This window comes from Corella eumyota, chromosome 1 (genome assembly GCF_963082875.1).
Source record: "Corella eumyota chromosome 1, kaCorEumy4.1, whole genome shotgun sequence".
Classification (NCBI taxonomy): Eukaryota; Metazoa; Chordata; class Ascidiacea; order Phlebobranchia; family Corellidae; genus Corella; species Corella eumyota.
Window position 1 is genome coordinate 17,274,248 of NC_137490.1, and position 26,129 is coordinate 17,300,376.

The window sequence follows — 26,129 nt, forward strand, 5'->3', positions numbered from 1 at the left end:
TCTAAAATTAAATTTTTATTAATATCAAAACAGTCTTTTACGTATCTGCTTTCCATTGATACAAGGTTCATATTGACGCCGTTTACCCCAGATGTAACAATTTAGATTGGTTGAACTACCAACACAGTAACTTGAATTCACCTTTATTTTATCGCAATCTAAACACTGTCGACTTCTTATTTGACTTTCAGAACTTGGACAATAAGTTGTCGACGTTGACCACACGCCCCAATAAAATTTGTCGCAATTTTTGTTTGTGTAATCAAACATGCAACTTATTGAAAGGCCTCCAGGAAAACATGGTACAGTTATTTGTACATCTAGTTGGTCGCAATTTTTAACGCAGATTCCAAAATCTCTGGTTGGATCTAGGCAAGATTCACCTGGATTATTTGATTTATTTAAATTTCGTTCAGTTTTAAACATCTTTGTGTTTTCACATCGATAGGTTGTTCGTTTAACTTTAAATTCCATTCCACAAGATGAAATAAATGGTCCTTCTTCAACAGTTTTAAAAACTGCCCAATTACTTGAACAAGAAAAAGATGTTTCTATCATCAACTGAAGCAGCACCATTATAATTTTAACAAAAATATTTATCTTCATAATTTTAATTCGTTACAAAAAATTAGACTAAGTAGTAGATAAAATTACATATTTATTCTAAAACAAGTAATATGGCCACAATAACAATTACTAACTTATTTATTCTAAAACAAGTAACATAGCCATAATAACAATTACTAACCAGTTATAATATACAAAAACAAGGACATTTTTGTGTATGTGTGGGTAGATAAATACTACTTCCTTAGTGTCTTTTTAAAATCACAACTCACGAGTTAAATACATAAAAACGAAATAGTGTCATATATAATAAAATAAAAAAATTAAGAAATTAATTGATTTTACAACAAAGTTATAAATACCCTTTTAATTCTAAAGCTTGAAATCGATAAGGCACTAAATTAAAATTTTATTTCAAATTAAAAAGTTCAATTATAATATTACTAAAGCTACAATCATCAAAATCGTCTATAACTGCCAACTCTCACAATAAGACAGATAATTAATTTAAAAATATTAAATTACAATTTGCCATTAAAATTAGCAGATGTGGTACGGTTGTCGTAATTTGCATATTCGTTCTCCTTTTGAAATACATTTGCATATAGGTTTTCTTGTTGGTTTACGTTGATGTTTATTTCAGACTGTTGGTGTTGTGACATTGACGAAGGATTTATTTTTGACAGACGTTTAAGTTTTTGTTTTACGAGAAATAATATACTTCCTAAAACCAACACAACGACGACACTTATTATTGGAATGTAGATTTGTTTTGAATATAGCAGACTAGTTGAAAGTTTAGTTAAAGCTTTTGTTTTATTTGTAGTAAGAGTGGAAATATCATTAACACTATTAACACTAGCAGGCGATGTTGTTGTAATACCACAATTAATATATTCATGGAAGTTGATACCACAAAACCCTGTGTCTGAAACTAAGTTTTTATTTATTTCAAAACAATCCCGTTGTCGTACTTGCTTTTCATTACTACAAGATCCATATTGACTCCATTTACTCCAGTTATAACAACTACTATTGGTTGAACTGCCAATGCAGTAACCTGAATAAACCTTTGTTTCATCACAATCCAAACACTGTCGACTTTTTACTTGACGTATTGTACCTGAACAATTGGTTGTCGTTGCCCATGCACCCCAATGAAATTTGTCGCAATTTTTGTTCGTGTAATCAAATATGCAAGTTATTGAAAGGATTTCGGGTGTACATGGTAAAGTTATTTGTACATTTAGTTGGTTGCAATCTTTAACGCAGATTCCAAAATCATTAGTTGGAATGCAAAATTTATCTGGACCATTTGGTTCAATTAGATTTCGTTCTGTTTTAAACCTATTAGTGTTTTCACATCGATATGTTGTTCGTTTAACTTTTAACTCTAACCGACAAGATGAAATTAATGGTCCTTCTTCAACAGTTTTAAAAACTGCCCAATTACTTGAACACGATGTTGATGTTGATACAACCATTTGAACGACCACAATCATTATTTGAACAAAAAAATTGGGCTTCATTATTTTGTTCATATATTTTCATTTACAACAATTAAGCAATTACATACTGTGCTCATCGTAACATAGGAACTACCAAAAATAATAACAATTTTGAATGACAGTTTTATTTATAATATTTAATAACCATTTGTTAATGTGTGGGTAGATTGTTATTATTTTTCATATGCCTAATAAAATACACACCCAACATAAAAGTACTTAAGTATATTTAGTCAAATACCAACTAACATAAACTTTGTTATCTTTAAAAAAATAAATTAAATTGCTTTTAAAATTATTAAAGTTTATAAACTGTTCAACAAAATTTTATTTTATCCCATATATACTTTGGTAATCGAAATGGGAAGTATAATGCGTAAAAAATACATATGTAGAATAAACGATGTATAGTTTAAATTTAATAAAAAGATAAAATCTACTAATACAAATATAAAGCAAAATATACCGAACACAACCTTATATTAACACCATACAAATTTACACGTCATAAATCACAGGACTAATCAAAACAGAGTATTTTATCTACTTCTTAAAATAATCTATTTTCTTGTGTAATGTGTGTAAAAACTGCCTACGTAAATTACGTTTAATAAAAAATCCAACGCATGTTTATTATATTAAATTGGATTTCCGTTTTCATGATGTGTTTATTCCCTATTTTTCTTTACAACAACAGTGTACAAATCATTTGTATTTAAATTATTGGTTGTTGTTTGAATAGGACTGTTTGCAATTCCTTCTTTCTTTTCCTTTTCCACCATTGCGTATGTGTCTTTTTTAAAAAAAGACTTTTCAGCAAGGATCTCTTGATAGGTTACTTTATCATATTCAATCTCATCAATTTTATTACTACGATCAGGTCTTACTGGTAATACATCTTCAGCATTGCTATATATCTCAAGGCTAGGTTCAGGCTTCTTTACCTTTGAGGGCAAATGTACTTGTTTCAACAAAGTTATTTCACGTCTTTGTTTTAATAAAAGATAAATTATGATTAAAACCAAAAAGACAATTACAAAAACTAATATTGGAATGTATATGTGTTCGTAAAATCGACAATTGTTGTTTAAGTTGGCATGTTTAGCAAGAATTTTTTCGGAAATTTGAGTTTGAGTTTGCGTTGTGCTGACTGTATTAGTAACCATAGTATTACTTGGAGAAAAGGTTATTAATGTGGTTGTCACACAGTCACTAAATTGTTGAGAATTAAAGCCACACAACCCAGTGTTGGAAGTAAGGTTGTCGTTAGTGTCAAAACAATTTCTTGATCTACTTTGCGTTCCGTTACTACAAATACCATAGTGACTCCAGCTACCCCAGTTAAAACAGTTTTGATTAATTGAACTTCCTATACAGTAATCTGAAAGCACTACCGCTCCATCACAATCTAAACACTGCCGACTCTTTAATTGACTTTTAAAACTCGAACAAAATTTTCTAGTTGTTGTTGCCCATGAACCCCAGTAAAACTTGTCGCAATTTTTCTCGGTATAATTAAACTGACACTGCAGTGTAGGGCTATCATAAACGGTGCATGGCACATTTACTTGTACAGTTACTTGGTTGCAACTATCTAAACAGGTCCCAAAGTTGGCGGTTGGGTGTCGGCAAGATCCAGAGTTATATATTGGTTTAATTAGAGTTCTCTGTGTTTTAAACACATTAGTAGCAACACATATATAAGTTATACGTTTAACTTTAAAAGGTACAGTGCAAGGCGGTCCCATAAATGGCCCTTCTATAATTTTTTTGAAAACTGCCCAGTTATTTAAGCAAGTCGAATTTGTTGACGTTACTAATTTAATAAACACAAACAATATTTGAACAAAAAAATAAATCTTCATTGTTTTTATATTTTTTTAGAAAATTTCTAGTCGTTATACTACAAACTAAGATTTATATTTTTTTTCACTAATTTAAAAAGCAATTCCCAATATATAACTAAATCTATTGCAATTGTCAACTCCTAGTGCGCTTATAGAGTCAAGTAGGTAGACGGATATTATAAGTCCTACACATTCCTTATCAAAACAAATTTTAAACGTATTGAATTTAAGGTAAAACATCTTCAGCAACATTGTACATTGGCTGCCTAGTGTCTTGACAGGTAATTCCTTCCGGGGGTAGGAAGTTTGGTTGTAGCAAGGTGATTTTACGTCTTCTTTTAACTAAAAATAAAGTTATTCCCAAACCCAAAATAACAAGTAATAATACTATTATTGAAATGTAAAGTTTTAATTTAAAGCAGGATTGTTTATTTAAAAAAGTTGTTGGGTTGAATTGGGTTGAATTTTCTGTAAAACTTCGAGTTCCATTATTATTTTGAGTAGTATTAGTAGATATTTTTACAACAGTAGGATAAGTAGAAAAAGTTGTTGTGTTACCACAATAATTGCTTTCTTAGGAACCGATACCACAAAATCCTGCATTAACAACTAAGATTTTATTGACATCCAAACAATCTCTTGTTCGTGCTTTCTTTCCATTATTACAAGAACCATATTGGCCCCATTCATTCCAGTTATAATAGTTTTCATTAGTTAAATTACCAACGCAGTAATCGGATTGAACCACTGCTTCATCACAATCTAAACATTGCCGACTCCTTGTTTGATTTCCAGTACTAAGACTATAATTTGTTGATGCTAACCATGTACCCCAACGAAACTTGTCGCAATTTTTGTTTGTGTAATTAAGCATACATTGAAATTCATTACTTCCGGCAGTACATGGTACAGTTATTTGTTTATTTAGTTGGTCGCAATCTTTAACGCAGATTCCAAAGTCACTAGTTAGATCTTGACAAGAACCACCTGTGTATACTGGTTTAACCAAAGTCCGGTTTGTTTTAAACATATTAGTAGCTAAACATTGATATGTTTTACGTATTACTTTAAAGGGTACACTACACGGTGGTCCCATGAATGGACCCTCTTCAACAGTTTTAAATACTGCCCAATTACTTGAACAAGATGTAGATGCTACTATTTGAATGACCACTAATATTACTTGAACCAAAAACTGAATCTTCATGTTTAAATACTGTAAATTGTTTGAACGAAATTATATTAAGTATACACGCTGATTGCAACACAATAACAGAATAACAACATAAAAGCTGTCAGTGTATTGAAAAAACAATTACGTTCTTACACATCCTACTTTGTTTAAAACATTTACAACCCACAAGAAAATATGTAAGAAAAACATGCGTAACCATATTTAATTACTTCAAAAACAGAAAATAATAAAAACATCCGCCAACTGCTGATCAAGAGCTTTTTTGACAAAAAATTATTTGGTTAAAAATATAGTTGTAAACTTGTTTAACTGTTGTTAATTTTAACTAAAAAGATTAAAAATTAGATGATTATTAATTTTAAGTTTTAAAAATACAATAACCATATCTATATTAATTTCTATACTCCTAATTAGATTTTTCAACATTCCCACTGTAAAAACACGGATAAATAATAAAAATAATAGTGTGTAATACAGGTGTTATACTCATCTAAATACGATGTCACGCCTAAGCACATTTAAAAACACGTGAACAAAAATTTCAGTGACCTGTTTAAAAACACAAATATTACTCACAACACGTAACAATATTAAAGGAACCAACTTAAATTTTCCACACTTTCAAACCAGTGTAATACAACGTCAATTTTTTAAAATAAATACAAGGTTGGTGGACGTGTATACAGTTATATCTCATAAGTTTTATTAAATTTATTAATTTAAGTAAAGTTTGTTAATTAATTTTTATTTAATTTTAAGTGATAACCAAAAAATTTTTTTCGAAAAACAAGATGTTGTGTTGAAAGATTTTTCATTATTTTATCTTTGAATTTAAAGTTGGCTTATAACTAATAAATCAGCAAAAATCAAAACTTCACAAATATTTTAAACATGCGCAAATATTTGATTTGCAATCCAACCCCATCGCGTGAATATCTTTCCAAAATTAAATTATTGCGGCCGATTTTGTTACCAAAAATGAGTTTGAACTGTAAATACGGAAACAAAATGACGAATGTTGTTGAACTTACAAATATTTATAAGTAAATTTTACTTCACTTTTTTTACTGTAATCTGGTTTCGGTTCTTGTTACAGAATCAGTCATTCATTGCAAAATAGAATAAAATGCATAACAATATAAAGTTTAAAAATTTGTTTAAAACGACAGCAAGACAAAAACATATTTGTTTATTCAGCATTGCCTTTTAGGGCCACAATACAAACTTGGCGACGAAGTTCTAGGAAAAACTTAGGTCAATCGGTAAACAGAATGATGTCATGACATAAGCACTTATACAACCCTAGACAAACACTTATAAAAAAATCGTAAGCCGTCCTTAATGCTTTTCCTTACAAAGTTTTCTTGAAATAACTAAGCTATTTTTTTTTAAAACCAATATTACTGATAACTTAAAATGTAAGAAAACACATAACTTACTAGATCATTTATGGGTTATGCCAAACAAAATTTAACTAAGTACATTAGAAAATTGGTTAAAACTATTACAAAAAGTGTTGCATTTTAGCGTTTATTTTGACGGTAAATTTATAAAAAAAATATTGGCAAAACAAGATTGCTAAAATTGGTGGTTTCAACAACCATATAGTAACCGCATATTTTATAACATGTTTGATTTTAGGTCTTTATTACGAAAAAATTTGAACAGCAAATCAATTTTAATTCTTTGTAGGATTAATTCAAATTTAATAACACATTATGTACATTTTTTTAACATAAAAAAGCGCGACAACAAGCAAAAAATATGCTGACAAAAAAAGAAGCGAAATACGATTAATGTTGTTGTGTTGATTTTGGGTTAATAACAAACTCTTTTATGTCTAATGACGCGGAAAGATGAAACTAATCTTTGAAACCCGATCCGGTATTTTAAATAGCTATGCAGTACAGAAAAATAGGTGAACATACTTGTGAGTTGGACATTGACAGATTAACCTTGCATGGAGCCCAGTAATTAAATTGTTTATGTTTGCCTATCAGATATAATTTGTATAATTTTCATGTTTAAAGTCAAATTAAAAACATTAAAAAGGTTAGTTTAAAAAACATAAAACAAATTTTAGTAAACTGAAGGGTATTAAAAAGAGAGTCTCTTTTAGGGCTAGCTACTAAAAGTTGTTGTCTGTATGTAATTAGTGTCTACACTATGTCAACACTAACATAAATTGTAGGATACTTAGTTTTTAACCCTTGAGAGTCAATAACGAAATAAATACTTGAAAGAAAAAAAAACGACAGACAGCCTAGACCGTAACAACCAGGAAACAGTTCAAGCCGTTGCCTTGACAACGTTAGTCTTGGTGGTAATGACGTCACAAACGCACAGTGTCAGTGGCCAATAAATGTAACCATGCTGCCGTACAGAATACAGCATGGAGTATGAAGAAGTTTTCTGCATCGTCGCAAATGAGACATCGTGGATCGCTTCTGAATTCTGGGTTCTTTTTTTCTGTATGTGGATAACTCCTCGTAATTCCGCAATTCCACGTCGATATCCGATCCCAGTTTAAGATTTTGGTCGATCTTAGACATTCTTAGGGAAGGAGGAATACCAAAAATGTCTATAAAACACAAATGTAAAATTTGAAAATTTTTTCAAGACTTTTTAATGTAGTTATAGGTAAATTAAACCCTTTGAAGAACTTTTACATATAAAATAAATGTGTTGTTAAATTTGTATTTTTTGAGGAAATTGGATTTTAAATTAATGAAAAAAAACGAGTAGCCTATTTTTTAAAGGCTCACAAATTTTGAAATATTAGATCATATTTCTCTTTTGATCATGACGCTACGTTTGCTAACTATCGAGTTATTGTCAGGCAAAACAACGCATGACTGAACATACTTGCATGTATTAATTACTAAACAAGTTACCCCAATAAAACACGCCAACAAAAAGTCCTTTGTGTTGTTGTACACTAGAAAAAAAAAATTAAAATATTGGTACAAAAATCTAACTAGTAAAAACATCAAGCAAGTTTTTTTTGGTTACAAATCTGGATAAAAATAGAAGTTAAACAAATATTTTTACCCAGCCAACCAGAAACTTGATCTTACTTCGTACAAATTTAAAAATTCCCAGTTTCGCAATAATTTAATCCCGAATAATGAATGTGTGATTAGTCATAAAATATGTCGGTTCCAAACCTATTATTAGCGTAGGAGTAACTTACGGTTTTTAACAAGCATATACTCTTAAGAGATCGATTAAATTCCTTGTGTATTATATGACCGGAAGGGGTATGCTAAAATACCTTAAGTATTTAACGGTGTAGTCCTAAGCATTTCTTTACCAAAAAAAAGTTTGACGTCTTGTTTTCTCAACAAAGCAACGCTACAAAGCTTGAAATACCGGGAACTTAAGATTGACGTATATTATATTTGAATGGCTGAATAAAATATAGGTGTTTATGTCGGTTTCTGCTTTTCTGGTTTTGCTTGTACGTAGTATAAGCAAGCTATTGCTATTTTGATTCAATCCGGAAAAAATAAGATTAGGTCTATATAGAATATATCTAAAATTAAGCACATTGCGTTGATACAGCAACCTTATCTATCCCAACATATCACGTTTGTTAAATAATAATAAAACAAATTAAAAATTGCAACAAAGTTAGTTTGCTAAAATAAATAACAAGACAAATTCAAAGCAACTTATTTAATTTGTTAAAATATAGTCAAAATATTTCAAATACTAAACATTAAATTATTCGAGGAAATATACCAAAATATAGTCAACATTTTCATGTATAAAATGCCAACAACGTGTTTATTATGAGATATACTACGGCTTTAAAAGGCGTCCCAGCTAAACCTTTAATACCATGTACGTAACGTAACATTCAACACAACGTAAAACATGTTTATTGCGAAAAACTAATAACATTTATTGGAAAAAACTTTTTTGTCATTCTTTTAATTATTGGTCGTACCAACCCAACCCATTACGCATTGAGTTTAAGTCACAAGGGTTAAGATTGTAATTGATAAGTTAAGCAGGGTCAAGTGCCTTCTATTATTGCTTTGCCAAAAAGTTTTTTTGTGGTTAGGTTTTCTGCTTAAAACTGTTAGAATGCACTCCATGAGAAAGAATATTCTCAGAAGAAATTCTTTTTTTGAATTTTTTTGGAATAAATATCTGTGAGTTTTTTATTGATGCCGTTTCGTTAAACCTTTTTTAATGGGACCTTTGAAATATTACGAAATATTATAAATATATATTACGACGTGGATTCGAAGAAAATTAATATTTCTCACGATAAAATATATTCTCAAATTACAGGTTTTTAATTTATTTCAAGTGATTATTTATCATTTCTCCCGTTAAAACAACTTGAAATATTCACCGGAGTCATTTCATAAATCATATCAAAAATTTGTTACAAAATAAAAGTTTTTTGTTAGAATTTTTTAAAAAAAGATTATTACAAACAAACAACCTACTGTTTTATAATCTAGTATTACGAAAATTATACAAATTAATGGTGCGTAGACAAAATACGTGTATACACAAACACAAAAAGTAATCCTTTTTAACTTGAATGAACCACTTTACTTTGAATTGTAGTATTTTAGTTTACAAAAAAAAACAAGTTCTCAAAGTTTTACAAGATATTTTAAAACCAAAATTCCTAAATTCGTAGATTTATATTCCTGATATCTTAAGAGCCCAAGGCCAGGCAACAAATAACTTGAGCGATTAATCTTTAAAACGTGCATGGGCACATAACAGCATTAGACATTTGATTCCTAAACATGATTATAAATAAAAATCTCAAGGTTGTAACAGACGCCCGGTTTTAACGAATTAATTTTATTTCGCGTAAATATTTGAGGTGAAAACAGTGATTTATCAATTCTACGCGTGGCACCGTGCTCGTTGAATCACTTACACAATTTATAAATATTTGTAACCCTTTTGGTGACTTTTCGAACTAATGACATTCAACTTTCAAAGGCAAAACATGTTTTAAGAATTTCCTATTCATCAGTTCTATATTTTTATTTTTACATTTTTTTTCAAATCTATTTTTTATCATCAAATTACATTTTGAAGAGGTTGTTGTGCAAGTGAGGTTAAAGATTAAGGTAAATCATCATTATTAAAAGGGTTCCAAATTACAATGTTCAAACGATTTGCGCAATACCCGACGCAACTCTGGTAATCATGCATGGAAATAATTGGGTATTATATTTACCAGGCTACACATAAGCGCAACAAAGTTATTACTTCTCGTTATTGTATATCAAAAGGGTAATCGAACAATTATTGCTTTAAACAAATTCCTATGGGTTCATGTATTCCCCTTGGAACGCTTTTGACAACTTTTACTCAACTTAAAAACTAATTACTGTTATGTAATAAAGTTGTTAGATGTATCCCAAAGTCCTGACTTATATGCTATTTTTTGAGTCGCCCAGAAAGCTTTTAATCAAACTATGTAGCAACAGATAAGCCTGATGTGTATTTTAAATAGGACTCCCTTGAGCAAAAACCATGCCCATAAAACCCAAAGTCACAACATGAACTTTCAGCACATTAATTCTAATTAAAGCTAAGCTATTATCGCGCAAAAAGATCGAAATTTGCACGTAATACCACATAAACAACTACAAGCTGAGTTTAAATGAACAGCGCACTGTTGTTGATGGACCAAAACCGAGTTACCCACATCGAGGATTTTAACATTAAACGTCAAAATATTTCAGTTGGGTAAAACCTTTTAAGTGACATTGAAGAATGACTCGTGTTAAAACGAATGGAAAAATGCAGGGAGAATACACAATTGAGTTTAATCAGAGATTTAAAGCAACCCAACCCTATTAAACTTTATTTTGATTGCAATTTGTTGACAGTATCAAAGCATTAAATCTTCAATAATAAATACACATTAATTTGTAGATATCAGGATAAGAAAAAACATGATTTCAAATCCGACAGTTCTGTATATTACGCAAATATTTACCAAGAACAAAACCACAAGCTCGTATAAATCCAATATACACACACACGTAACCTTTTAAAATTACACAGCGCAAATACATATATAACTTGGCATTGTAATTTTTTAATTAAATTTCACAAAATAACTTTTTAAATAACTTACTTTCTAAAGGTCAACTTTTTGTCAAAATAATAAACCAAAATCAAACATCAAAATTAAAATAAAATTAAAACTTTTTCTGGTGTTTGTATTCAAAAATGGTTGGGTGAAATTCACAGGTTAAAATTTAAAAATATATAGGAAAACAATTTTTGTAAATTTAAAATTCACTTACTTTGGTCAATTAGGGCGTCTTGTGCGTCCTCTAATTCAACTTCTGTATCTTCCAGGCTTCTCCTCCATCTTGAATGTATATACCTCTTACAAGTTCGACACAACTTTGGAATACATCTAAAAAGTCAAGCATAACATCAATTTCGGAAATAAATAAATTTTTGTTTTATTTTAAACAACTAAAAATAAAGTATAAAAATAAATGTTACTGCCTATAAGAAGAAAGGTGGTCTTACATTTTAATAGTTGTTAAATAGTAGTGTTGATATCAACAGTCTGCTATTTACAATTTTATGTAAATTGCAAATTTTATTTGTGTAACTTTAATACGGTTTCCTTACAAACGATATACGATCTTCAAAAAACAACTTTTATTTTATAATTTCTAAGTATTTTATTACAGAGTCATTACGTCACATTTTACTTTTGTTACCCTAGTGGGGTGAAAACTGACACGAGGTTACTTCAGGTCGGTTTCGCTAAGTCAATAAAGGGAAAGGTTAAAGCCATAATTGAATGTTTTAAACATCCTTAAACATCAGTTAATTTTAAATCCTTGAACTTATGGTTGAGTTTAACGTTTATATATCTTATCATACGCTGTAGTTTATGTTTAAATATGTTTACAATACTATTGACAAACGATTTAATAATTAACTATTGAACAACAAGATATTAGCTTTGACAATATGTGCTTTGTGCATTTAACTGTTTGATTTGTAATTAAAGTGTAAAAATAGAATTTATGCAACCCTTTACTACTATCTTATGAATTAAAATATAAAAAAGACGATTTTATTACAAAATATTTGAGAAGCTTTACTACTTTTAATCTATTTTAACTGTCCTGTAAATGTTGTTACAAAAAATTCGTTACATATCCGCTTTGTAACACTTATTCGACTTCAAAGAGTTTTTCTGCTTAACTTATTTACATTCCAAGTTTAATGGGTTTTAAAATTAAAAACCCGCGAATTACCTAGAAAATTAAATTTGTCAAAATACGTGCTAAAACAACAGCAGTTCCACCTCGTATTACAATTCCAATCAATACCCGTCACTCAAATATGTAATGAGATCATAAAAATAGCAATTTTTTAGAACTAAACCAAATCCTTTGCGTTAGCACGGAAATGAAGCCAAAGGGTCAAACTGATTAAAATACATAAAGGTCAATAGTTTAACTTATTATCCGCATACAGATACTTATAAAACATACCATAATGGCATTGGAAACATCAATAAATGTGCCCACGTTGGCAATAACTCGGCTTTAGCATATCTTTTAACTTATTGGGTGGTCGTTAACAGCCTATACTTAGCCGCCGGCAATTATTTAATCATTACAGGGTGTTGCGGTCAAAAAGTAGAAATTGCTGCCAAATTTCAAAAGTTTGAAGCATCTTAAAAAGACAGACGACTCTATTACGGTTTCAAGTTTTTAGGTATAAGTAACGCGCAAATTTTCGAAAAAAACGGTTAAGTTACATTACCATTGCAAATAGTGATTCATTTATTAATATTTGCAATATACATTGTAATGATGATCTATCGGCGGAAGGAATCATTTTTCAATAACTCTCAGTTGAATGAGGTTACAGATTTAGATTGAGCACACTTTTAACACTTTCTCCCAACGGTTTAAATTATTTTAATAGAAATTAAAAAAATGGAATCATTTAATTTAGATGCTAAACTTGAATCAAACCACAAAATGCGTAACAACTTTAACAAGAAATCAAAGAGACATTTGTACAACGTTATATTTTAAGCTTGTTTCACACAAAGTATTCTGTAGGATTTGTACAAAAATTTAAAAAAGGGCCAAATTACGTTTTTATATATAAGAATTTTGTAAATTTCGTGATAAAAAAATCTATTTTAAAATAATTCTCTTTAAAAGTTTGTTGAAATAGAATCCAAATTTTAGAAACAACCAAAAAAAAGTTTCTAATGTTTAATGAGACGTAAAAGCATATAGCTGGAATTGAAGCTACAACGTGTTATTTTGGCTATTTTTTAACAGAAATAAATGTGTACAGGCCTTATACAGTTGTTAAAAATTGAGGGTGTGCTTATTCAAATATGCTAAATATACACACAGTTCAAAACGGCATTGTCATTTCATTTTATTTTACGATTTTTATCACTTTTTGACGATTTCTATAACATGTCGCTGATTTATGATTTGAACACACTGTCAACCACTCTTTATGTAACAATGTTTTTAAATCAATAAAGCATTGTAAAATGTACTAGAAACAACGTAAAATACCATTTAAAAAATCACACTTTTGGTTATTCTAAGCATATAAATATAAAAATGAAAAACTTTTTTGAAATGAAGTTTTAGAGTTTCTATACTTTGCTTGTTCTGGAAATCTACTATAAGTGGTTTCCAAGTGAGGATTAGTTCAGTCATGTGGTATTCTCTAAGGGGGAATGTAGTTTAAATAACCTAACAAGAATATAAACTTTCAAGGACGTATAGGCTTATAAATTGGCAACATGTGATTTAAAATATAAATTAATATAAGACAACTACAAATTTCGATATTAAAAAAACCTTTTCTAAAATTTAATTCAGTATAATTATAATAATAATAATAGTGTTATAAATCGCATCGGGAAATATACGTTTATTAATAGGAAAACCGGTATGTTGTCTAATTACCTATGTCAAGGCCAAAATAAATTAGATTTGTTTAAATAAACGCGATAAACAAACACGCAACAGCAAAGTTTGTCTTCCGTTACCAGTGAATTAATTATTACGTGACAAAATGCACATATAATTCTATAATAAACTCTACAATAAGGTTTTAAATATCACAATAACAGTTACTGTTTTTATAAATAGGATTTAAAACTAAACGCACGAAAAACTTACCTAAAGCGTCTTCCTTGTAAGCGACTTCTTGCTGCTGATAAATCCAGATATAAACAAAAAACGAAAGCGAAAAGCAAAAATGCTGCCAGTTTATAATTCCTTCCACATAACGACACCATGATTACAATATATGTCCTGACCGTTTGATATTTCACTTCGGTACGTGATCCCAGCTACTTAACTTCACAATTAGAAACCTAATATCTTTCTGCAAACACAGGATACAATGCGTCAAACTATTCACTACGCTTTCGGTCCGTAGTAGAGTGATTGTGAATAAGGTTTCGTTCACGCCACTTTGCCCGCTACAAACTTTCGTATAAGAGCAGAATTTCTATGCTCTTAACATTTAAATTCGGTCACGTGACCGTCTCGACGAAAAGGGTCGGTGCCTTTTTCCTTGTGCTAACGATGTCTGGAATTTATTTGAAGTGCGCCTATTCCTTATGCCGCGTCTTTAGTGGTGTGATATAATACTCACATCGTGAGCAAATATATATATATATACCAACCACAAGTTTTACGCGTTGTAACTTACACTTGACTGAAAAAATTAATAACTCATTTTTAATAACAGGCTGCTTCAAGGCTTACAAACGCTTTTGGCAACGGATTTACACATCAAAACTCGAATATAGACACAATCACGTAAAACAAACAACGTCGCTCTTATTAATAACTAAACTTTTTACAAGAACACACGACTTACGCGTTATACGGGGTCGTTATCTTATCCTAATCTCGGTGTGAATTAAGCTCTCGTCAATGCCTATTTACTTTCTCAAAATTACAACTGGACTTGCTGTGCTATCGTGAAGTACAGCTACTTACAAACGGCAAACCACAGTCTCTGCAAGTCTATTAAAAGCTTGGGAAATGAATCGATTCGTCGCAAATAAGTTCAAGTCTGTGTAATTACATACTGACGGCGTAGCCCGGTTGCCGCGTATTTATCTGGATGCAAGCCGCAAACTTGCGCACACCACTCCTTTTCTTGTGGTGAAGCTTACGTCAATCAAGACTTCGAGTATACTGAAGGTCATGTAATCTTTTTTTCCTGAAAATATGGGTATTGCATTTTGATAAGCACCTGTTCCTTACTAAACTATTGTGTGTATAAAAACACGTGTTCCTATTAAAATAGTATGTTTGTAAACGTTGCTGACATTATTTTAAATAATAAAAACGATAATCTTGCCAATTTGACAAACAAACAAACAATGTTTTGTTCTAGTTAGTGAAACAGTCCCATTGTGTTAACTAGACGCCTAGCATCACTCCCAAAATGTTAATGATTTCCACTTGTCATTTAACACAGAGCAGTCAACACATCGACTTGTCGCTTCCCACTTAACATTTTAAGTCACTTGTTCACATGGATTATGTTTCGCCATTTGCTGATAAAAACTGGTGTTGGACTTAGAAGTGTCGTATGAGACAATTCATACGTCACTGTTTAAAAAGATATATCATTACCTAAGTAAGGGTTCAAGCATCTGTAGTGAAAATAACAATTTTAATTGAGTTAACGGGGCCAAGCGCAAAATGATTTACTCATATAATAACTATTTTAAATTTTCTCCTACGAAATATAGAAACTTGAAAATGTGATAGTATCAAATTAGTTTCGCATCTTAACATATTTTCTCCCATATTTGTTGTGCATTTTTTTCATTTTGCTCTACAAGGAAATAGGTCAAGTTTACTTTGGATGTTATTAATTAATGTTAAAGTATATGTGTTTCGACCCAGCATCAAAAATCATTCATTAACCAGATTGGAAAGCTTGTAGGAATAATAACATTTAATAAAATTTAAGTTGACAAATACGGTTTAGTGGTAATGATAGATTTAATAACCTAATTTACAACCACATTAAACAAACAAAGTTTTCCGATTAAATTTTACAATAAAACGGAAAAATTAAAATGTTACTGAATTGTGTTTGTTTATCGCATTGTTAGTAACCTATGGCAGTCGTAAATTTCTGCTGATTTTTTAAACCTAATTCTTTTACAAATTACATAAAATTCTATTTAAAAACAATACATAATCTTTCATTTAATTTATTTACCCTTTAACATTATACCACCAAACCATCACCATAAAATTGCTCTGGGCATTTTCTTGGGAAGCTCACTTCTAAGTCTGAAAGCAATTTTAAAAGCATTAATCTTATTTCAATAATTTAAAAAAGTTTTTTAAATTATCATATAATATTAATATACTTTTTAATTCTATAGGGTAACACCGCACCAAGAGTAACTTGGCGCAAATATCCGAACACAAATAGCCTAACCCAATTTAATCTTTACATTTACTTGCTCTGGGCAATTTACTTAATTTTTAACAATATTTAGTTAACCCACAACGTTACACAACAGGTTCAAAAAAGGTTAAGATCATTTAAATATAGTAAATTACTTAATTTTATATTTTAAAATACAACCTTTTCATTGTCGAAGCGTCAGGCTGAGCAGGGTAGTTGCTGAACGAGTTGGTCTTGGTATAAACTCGAACGGTTTCAAATCTGTATTTAAACATAAAAATTTTAATAGTTTATAGTCCATGAATAGTTAATTCAACAACCAGTTTTTTTTATTTAATCAAATTATCTAAAAATCTTAAAAACATGGGATTTTACTTACAAAAATTAAAAAGGTTACTGAAGTTTTAAAATATTAAAAAAAGGGTCGTTAGAATTGACATATTACAAAAACCGGTTAAATTTAGAATACTTCTAAACCAAGTAAAACTTAATTCCCTATTTAACCTACTTAGTAAAGTCAAGATCTTGACAGTTGGTTCCCGAGATTAAGTCATTTGGATCCAGACTACAAACCAAGTTGTCAGTTCTAGGTACACGAATGGTATAAGTAGCATAAGGGCTCTTGCAAGGTTTTTGACCAAAAAAGTCGTTGCTGTTTTCGCAAAATTTGTATTCCTGCACAAAAATATATATAGATAAATCGTTAACGACAATTTTAAAGAAATAAATGCAAATATACAAAATAAATAGACCGGTAGCGTGGTGTAGAACCGGCAGCGTGGTGTAGTGGTAGGAACACTTACACCACCATGAGGCCGTGGGTTCAATCCCCACTGCTCTCATGCTGTAGCGCCCTTGGGTGAGGCGCTATAAACGATATAAACTCCTGCTGAGCCAACACTTGATCAGCAGCATAATTACAGGCAATTATAATCTTTATAATATCCCAAACTGCTAAAGGCAACTCGAGACTGGGTCAAAGTAACTAAAGTTATTCTATGTTTAGGTTCCCGCATTCGACCTTACCACATCTAGGATCAATATATACAAAAAAATAAATAGATGGGATAAACAGAAAAATAAGTAAGGTAGTATTTAATATGTCTACCGATTTTAAAAATTTTGCATCCAGAGCAGGATCTACGATTGATGACACAGGATTTGATCTATCAAAGCTTAACACGTGACCTCCATCGCTGTTTTCCGGAGTTTGCTCAAGAAGTTGAACTCCGTTTGTTCCATTGTTGTACGGAATTAAGAAATGGGAATCTCCCATGTGGGAAACTTTCGTGTAGATTCTAAAATTAACTTGGTTAAGTTTAGGATATCACAGAATGATTAAAATTGTATAAATATAATTTCCTATTTCTATAAAAAAGTATCCATTTATTAACAACTGTGTCGTATATTTCATATATGTAAGTTAAATATATCAACTTTTGTTTAATAGAAAATTGTTTAAATTTTATTTAAATAAAATAATTTTATAAGCATACTCAAAGAAAACCGTTTATTTTAACTGACCCAAGTATATATATATATATATATATAAATCATCGTATTGCAAATTCATTTTACGTCTATAACATATTTAACTTACGTAGTTGGAACATTAGAAGCTTGTGATTGGCCGTCAATCTCAACATAGAGAGCTTCAAGTCGTCCGTTGTAACAATCAGCACAACCCATGGTTGTGACGTCATTGGGATCAATGGTGATCTTGATTGTAAACTCACCACTGGAGTTTAACTCAGATATTACTTCTGGATGAGTGTTCTGGATAAAGAGTTATTTATAAACGTTATTTATAAAGTTTTTGATTCTTATGCATTCTGAAAAGAGGACAAACTAGAAGGTTTTGTGGCCTACGGTTCTAAAATTGCAAGTGATTTTTACGGTATTAGTGTATTATAGCTGTATATGCTATTTTAATTTTTTTCTACTAATTCATTTGATTATATTTCAATAAAAATAACTTACCTTGTTGAACTCCCAATAAGAGTTAAACACGTGAGAGGCAGGGCCAGCCGAGGAAGCGACAAGATTGAGAAAAACATCCCTTTCCGCCTCTAAGTCATCCCGGATGTAATTTAGCTCCAACATTCCCAATAATTCTCCAGTGTTTGACGTCATCACCTTAATCATAACTTTTAAATAGAACCAAATATGCAATATACCACTATTAGTCATGGGTTGGCTAATAAATAAAAAAAATGTTACTATTTATTTGTTAGCAATCGAGTTTGACGTACGATTTACTAAAATAAAAGCGCAGGTATTTTACCAAAGAGTATAAAAGTTGTATAAAAGACGTACCCCGTCGCCGAAAAAATCTTGATATTTGTTCAAAGCATTGAAATCCCACAAACATGAAAATTGGTAAGCTTTTGACAGTTCGTAGAGCGACCGCATTATAAAGTTCTCCTGCTCTTGGTAGATACTAAAATGCAATTACATTTGTTATTTTAGGTTCTAAGACAATGGTATATTAAAATTTGTTTTATACTAACTTAAACATGAGATCAGTGAACGACATTTTGACAGAAGTGGATACACTATTCTGTGCAGATAAAATTGCTTCATCGACTGTTGCTTGGACTTCTTCTAACAAGTCTATGTTGTATGAAATTGCCTGAAAATGATATCAAATACATTAATACCTTTTGCATATGCATTTATATATTTATACCACCATTTAAATGTAAAAAAATGGTCTGTATGTAGCTCACAACTCCTAAACGCCATCTTGTGCATAAAAGTTAGGTAAAATATAATACCTTCCACAAGCAATAACAAAAGCATTTATATTAAAGCTAGAAAGTTTTAAAATAACTTTACATAATGTTTTTAAGCAATAATTTTTAAATTTAAACCTTCAGTTGAACATCAATGTTCATGATTCGATCAATTAATCCAATCCTAAAAGCTCCATCTCTAAAGTAATCGTCAATCAACCTTTCCATGCTCTTAACCTTTACGTAAGTTTAAAAAAATTTTTACAATTTAATTTCTTAGAAGCTGTAAAAAAATTTTTTTGTATATATTTTCATCCTCGATGTGGAAATGTTAATTGCGCGATTTAAACATACGGGTAACATTAGTTACTCCGACCCAGTCTCGAGTTGCCTGTGGCAGTTTGGAATATTATTTAGAATATAATTACCCGATAACTATGATGCTGATTAAGTGCTAGCTCAGCGGTAGTTTATACCGTTTATAGCGCCTTACTTAAGGGCGCTACAGAATAAGAGCAGTGGGGATCAAACCCACAACCTCATGTGTGGCGTAGCAAGTGTTTTTACCACTACACCATGCTGCAGGTACTTTTTAAATTAAATTAACAAAAAAATCATATAATAAATAAATATTATAACAAAATTATTGTACCAATATTTTTAATAAGACTACTTACAATATTACTATCAGCTTTGTTGTCGTATAAACAGCTTAATTCTTGAACAAGTTTTGCTTTGTTTTTAGTCAATTCACTCAACATAATTGCTGGTACTGCCGATGCATCCATGGTTGTAAAATCAAGATTTTCTGGCTTAATTAATTGAAACTCGTAAGCAAATTCTAAGCTGAAACAAAAAATTAATTAATTTTTTTTAGTCAGGTACTTTAAAGTAAATAGTTTCACGTAACAATAAACAATACTTACTTTTCTTGAAGAATATCAACTGATTCAAGTACAGAAGGGGCGTTACAATTTCTTCCATTCAACGCGTCAATTGTCTAAACAATACATTAATTTTTATACATTGTCTGTGGATGATTTAACGCGCAACAACGCGTTTTCTAAAGTAACTAAGTTAAACGTGTAAAAAAAACAATATAACCTTCATAGCACCCTGTAGCGCCTCTGCTGGAGTACCGAATATAAGTCCACCTGCAAATGCAACAAGACCTCCTAGCATTGCACCAAAATCGCTGTCAATCAACTAAACAAAAAGCCCCCATTTTGTTAATAACAAATAAATGCTAACAAATGTTAAATGGGTATACAGAAATATTAATTTAGGCGGAAAAATTACCACATCTTGAACAATGGCCAGAGGAACGTAGATGTAAATTTGAAGCATTTCCGCTGTCATGGTCAACTCAAGTTGCTTGAGTGCTTTTACGTACAAGTTTTTTTGGTTCTTTAGTTCTGTTTCCATGTTTTGCAGTTCCCGTTCCTGTGCAGATACCGCAAGTGTGACCACGGCGTCCATTGTGTTACTAACCAACAAAATGTCTTCAACCTTCGAAAAAAAATATCTTATTAACGTTTTAACTAAAGTTTATTTAATAAGCTTTATTTTTTTAGACCTTACTTTTGTATTTTTAGAAGCATTGTATAATCGTTATGCTATATAACTTTTTACTTGTATTTATAAATAAAGTGTGCTTTCGTAGCAGATTTTAAATAAAACTAATAAAACATCAAACTTACATCTTCCATGACACTATTATAAGCATCTTCAAAGGCTTGACCAGCCTCGATGAGTTGATCAGTTCTTATGCTTAGATAACTCCAGTCAAGATCAGGAGCATACTGAGCTGTGTTTCCATAATAATCAAACCCTTGGTTGATCATTCGAAGTTTGTAGGCAACCTTTTATTGAAATTGCCGTTTATACAAACCACTTTTTTAAATATTAATTTTTAACTTTTTTTAAACTAGTTAGAAAAATGTTATAAACTATGATAAAATAATTTTTTTCAAGTATTAATTTTTAACTATTTTCAAAATAGTTAGAAAATAGTTATAAACTATGATAAATAAATTATTAACTTTATAGGTAGGCTACAAATTAAAAAATTTCCTTATACATTAACATAACTATTGTTTTTCAGTTAAATATTTTTTTATTTTATGTTTTTTAATTAAAAATGGATTAAATAATAATATTACCTACCTCCTGATAGATTTGTGAAGTTGGGCTGGTTACTGATAATATAAAGTTAAACACATTGGCGGCTTCTTCGTTGTCGTTTCGTTGAAACAACGATTCTCCGTGTCTTCTTATCACATTTAATAAATCGGTGTCAGATTCAAACCAGGTTTTGACACTCGAAACTTGTCGCAGGTTGGTCAACGAAATAGCTCCCCTTTTACCCTTAAAAAAGGAAAATATAACCATAAATTTAGGCAAATATTTGAACCATAAACATTAATTACTTAATGTTAAACTAACCTATTAAAACGTTTTTGCAGTTTGAATATTTTTTTTACAGTAGTCAACATGGTATTGTTAACTTAATTTAAAAAAATTTAGTTAGTGTGATTGCTCACTCTTGTAACGACGGGATATTGTGCATATCCATCTTCCCCGGAGCTTCCTTTCTTTCCCGGGTCTCCGCGGTCATCACAGGACACGTCACTTGTACATTCGGGCCAGCAAATAATAAGAATACACATCAGCCAAGCTCGGCATCGACGACCACAACCACCTGTGCCACCAAGACTGCAAAAAAATCACCTAAATTAATTTTCATAACAAAAAATAGAAAGTACCGATTAAAATTAAATAAAAAATGAATAATTAGGCACTGCTTACCCTCCCATGCCTCCATAGCCGTGTTCAGATGGATCCCCACCGGTTCCAGGATATTGCCTGAGTTCAATGTAACCACTCACTGTTTCCGTATATATAGTGGCAGCTGAAGCAATACCACCAGCACCCGAGTTCCCTGCTTTAAATGAGTGACCAGCTGGCCCTCCGTCCGGTCCCGGGTAACCTACAATAAAACAATGATTAAAAAAATAGATTACAACGACAAATACCTATTAAATTATATTTACCAATGTCTCGGCTACTATACGTACATTTTTCTTAGTACAATATCCAAAAAGATCTCTTTGCTAAATAAACTTATCATAATATTCCACTTAAAAAATATTTCGTACCCTTATATCTCAGCTCCCCAAACAAAGGACCACAAGCCTGTTTACAAGATTGATCGTTAGTCAAAGCAGCTGTTTCCCATGTGTTATCTTGACCAGGTCGTCCATCGCCACCCCCTTCACCTCTGGCACCATCTGAAGCCTGTACAAGATATGTTTGGTTTATCAAGACGCCTTGTTATGTAAAAGATCTTATTTGAAATGTTTAGCTTAATCTTTAGGAAAAAATTATATCACCTGGCTAATAATGTTTAATCCCCCTTCAATAACATGAATATAAATGTCAATAGTTGGGCTATTTGCACCTCTCCTTCCATTTGAACCGTCCTTTGATTGAGCTGCTTTACCATGGTATTGACAAGTAGTTCCCGAAATACTTTGACACGTTTTTGGAGCCTGTAAATGTTAATTGTTATAAGAAAGTCAAGACGTTCAAAATATTATATTTGTGGATTTTAGTTTAAATGTTTTCTTGCCTCTAGTACTAGGTCTGCATCGTTTGCAACAAGTTTTCTTGCAATAATTGTAATTGACTTTAGTCCTTGAAAGTTGATAGTAGGTTGATCCACATAAACGGTATCTGCTCTTATTTTTAACTCGATGTCGGCAGATGATGTCGTTTGTGTCAATGGGAATTTTCTATAACAAAAATAGTAATAATACTGTAAACAATATTATTAACACATAAAATATAATCAATTAGTTGAAATAATCAACAAATTTAAAACACTCAATAAATTTGACCCAATCAACAAAAATAGCACAATCAACATAATTCCCACAATTAACAATTTTAATACTATCAACAAATTTAACACAATCAACATATTTTAATACAATAAACATATTTTCAACAATTATCAATTGTAATACAATTAACAAATTTTACAAAATTAACAATGAACAATATTACTGATACAACTTAAACACAGTTTTATAATTCAACACAACCTTCCAATATTCCCTGCGTCGTTTGTTATGAATTTTAGTACCCTAATTGTTACATTAACTTGAAAATATCTCACCCGTTTGATTGCTCAACGAGTAACTGCCGTACTGTACTCATGTAGACTTCGCGGCCAAGAAAGTCAAATACATCGGCAGAAGATTGATCAACCGCCGGGGTGTATATCCAAGTAGCCCCAGGGTACCCAAAAAAGGGGACCCCGACTGTATCACCAACTAAATTCTTCGCTTCTGCAAAATAATAAAAAAATACATTGAAGTAGTGTTGTATTGTTTTCTTACTGCCATACATTTTTTTTAATTACATTGTTTAAACAAAATTAACTGAAAAGATGATAAAATGTGAACAATACAACACTTAAGTACTTAAAAAGGTATATTATTTAAAAAACTAAACGCGAAAATTAATAATTTGGAGTGTTATGAACTAACCTACTAAATTAGAATCCATTTCCGTAACTGTCCAATACAGAGACGGACTTTGACCCCAATAAGAATTTATATCTGTTCTTCTAATGTCGCAGTTAAATCCGTTTAGGTCAACGTTTGTCACTTCTACCGAGAACCTACAAAAAAAACTCCTTACAATACCACGTGATCAACCTATCCACAATTAAATTATTGCGAGACTATATGATTATTATTAGGTATATGTGAAAAGGACCACCCGACCACAGTAAAGGTTAATGACGGAAATTGTTAAACGTGTCAATAGCACAAAGTGTCTAAAATAAATTAATGTAAATGATAATGTGACGTCAATGAGCGCTTTGTTATTTGAATTACCTTATAAGAAAAATAACATATTTGTAAAACTTATAGAAACTTTAACAGTGACGTCGCCAGTTTAACTTAAAAAAATCAATAAAATAATATAATCTTTACGTGTCTGGATAATAAGAGAATCCTCGAACCCAAGCTATAACCTCAGGAACGACGTTGTAAGCTCTATCAAAATTTTGTCGCCACGGCAACACGCTGTACCCTGAGCTTGTCAAAAGGGCGCTAAAATCTTTAGCAAAATTTAACAAACTGCTGTATTTAAATGATTAGAATGCATAAGAAGATAGATGTTCCTTCACAAAAAAAACTGAAAGCGCAAAATGCCTTATACCGCTTTTTGATTATAGTAAAGACATTTAAGAAAAAAACTCTGTATAACATAATATATATAGTAAAATGCAGAAGATATTGATCAAGTATGCCACCACTTACCAGCAATTTGAGCATCATAGTGTAAGGTGTGACTTGCATCCCACCCAGCGTTTGAATCAGTACGAGTAATGTGTATTTCACAATAAGTTGTTGTATGCGGTATAACCTTTTAAAAATTTAGCATTTTTTTAACAGTAATAAATTATTGAAAACTAAAAAAACACCAGAACCTAACCGACAGCGAGATGTGGTAGTCAAAACACTTGGCTTTGACATATGAAGACATGGGTTTGATCCCTTGCTAAAACGTAAAGCGCTTCAAACGGTGTAAACTCTTGCTAAACCAACATTTAACCAGCAGCTTAATTCTCGCGCAAATATAATCCATAATATCCCAAACTCCCTAAGGCAACTCGAGACTGGGTCGAGATATTCGATTTTACTCTATGTTTAGGTCGTGAAGTCGACCTTTACACATCGAAAATAAATAAATATAAAAAACTATAGAAGTGAAATAGTGCAGCTCCCCGAAAAATTTAATATCCCAAAATTCACGATTTAACAACAAAACTTAACTTACTGTGGTCTTAAACTCCCCACCTTCCCCAATTCCATTTCTTATCCATGCGTGAGTATGGGGAACAACACTAAACGGGGTGCCAAATTCAAGTATACCGTACATTGTTGATGTTGTTGAAGCAGGAAATGCGATTGCGCCCGCTTCATGCTCTATAGGGTCATAAAAATGTAATATTGTGACGTTATGATTAAACTGAAATTTACTATATAAGATGCGTTAATTTGGATAAAGTAAGTACATATAGGCAAGTAACTTTCGATTATTTAAAATAACTAAGGAGCCTTTTAGTATTACAAAAACTATGAGAATAAAAAGTGACAAGGATTCTTACGATTAAGGTATTTGGCTTAGGCATAACGACTTGGCCTACTTGAATACATACACGTTTCTACAAGCGTAAACAATACTCTAATAGAAAAATTACATGTTGTTAAAAATTGTAACTTCACTTATTTAGAAGTTTGCGTTTTAACATATTTTACATCCTAAGTATAGAGAAATCGGTACGTAGATTATTTAAGTATAGTCCCGTTGACTAATTATTCACATTACGTTGGAGATTAACTCTAAAAGCGGTTGTCGGTATTTTAGAAGTTTCCTTTAAATATACTAAGGTATTTTCTTGATGGGATTTTTTGTTAAAATTGCATATCTTGAAATTTGCAAATTGCTCGTCTTAAAACATTTCCAATTTTAAAATCACTTAAAAAAAGCTTTTCGGGATTTATGAATTATGTGAAAAAATAATAATCTTACCTATAGCTTCAATTGGATTCTCTAAAAAGAAAATTCCAACGAACAAAAAATACCAATATCCTAACATTTTGGCAATTCTAAAGTAAAAAAGTATGTTTTAATCTAAAAAAATCAGAATAATACCCCGTTGCGTGAACTAAACAATATAACTATTTCCTATAGACCCGTTTAACAATGCTTTAAATTCATCTATTAAATTAATTTCAAT

General features: G+C 30.9%; 4 protein-coding genes across 4 annotated transcripts; all 4 read right to left on the reverse strand.

Annotated features, from left to right (window-relative positions):
• Nucleotides 1–2,443: 2,443 nt before the first annotated feature.
• On the reverse strand, nucleotides 2,444–3,940 carry LOC145760287 (uncharacterized). Its single transcript, XM_082574160.1, has one exon. The coding sequence runs from the start codon at nucleotides 3,938–3,940 to the stop codon at nucleotides 2,744–2,746; it is 1,197 nt and encodes a 398-aa protein (XP_082430286.1). The 3' UTR covers nucleotides 2,444–2,743.
• Nucleotides 3,941–4,485: 545 nt separating this feature from the next.
• On the reverse strand, nucleotides 4,486–5,253 carry LOC145741255 (uncharacterized). The gene is made up of 2 exons (XM_082558814.1): nucleotides 5,242–5,253; nucleotides 4,486–5,138 (listed from the first exon to the last, which is right to left on the reverse strand). Exons 1-2 carry the CDS (start codon nucleotides 5,251–5,253, stop codon nucleotides 4,497–4,499), a joined length of 654 nt encoding a protein of 217 aa, XP_082414940.1. The 3' UTR covers nucleotides 4,486–4,496.
• A 1,380-nt stretch (nucleotides 5,254–6,633) lies between these two features.
• Nucleotides 6,634–14,631, reverse strand: LOC145753943 (uncharacterized). Its single transcript, XM_082570493.1, has 3 exons — nucleotides 14,306–14,631; nucleotides 11,417–11,532; nucleotides 6,634–7,698 (listed from the first exon to the last, which is right to left on the reverse strand). Exons 1-3 carry the CDS (start codon nucleotides 14,422–14,424, stop codon nucleotides 7,466–7,468), a joined length of 468 nt encoding a protein of 155 aa, XP_082426619.1. The 5' UTR covers nucleotides 14,425–14,631; the 3' UTR covers nucleotides 6,634–7,465.
• A 1,773-nt stretch (nucleotides 14,632–16,404) lies between these two features.
• Nucleotides 16,405–25,267, reverse strand: LOC145741263 (uncharacterized). The gene is made up of 25 exons (XM_082558827.1): nucleotides 25,166–25,267; nucleotides 24,646–24,751; nucleotides 24,316–24,442; nucleotides 23,863–23,996; nucleotides 23,490–23,661; nucleotides 22,941–23,103; nucleotides 22,702–22,860; nucleotides 22,468–22,606; nucleotides 22,118–22,298; nucleotides 21,853–22,024; nucleotides 21,476–21,676; nucleotides 21,010–21,171; nucleotides 20,609–20,818; nucleotides 20,414–20,515; nucleotides 20,236–20,309; nucleotides 19,987–20,155; nucleotides 19,448–19,546; nucleotides 19,085–19,206; nucleotides 18,891–19,014; nucleotides 18,555–18,710; nucleotides 18,175–18,350; nucleotides 17,683–17,872; nucleotides 17,083–17,249; nucleotides 16,755–16,835; nucleotides 16,405–16,453 (listed from the first exon to the last, which is right to left on the reverse strand). Exons 1-25 carry the CDS (start codon nucleotides 25,265–25,267, stop codon nucleotides 16,405–16,407), a joined length of 3,537 nt encoding a protein of 1,178 aa, XP_082414953.1.
• Between the last annotated feature and the right edge of the window lie 862 nt (nucleotides 25,268–26,129).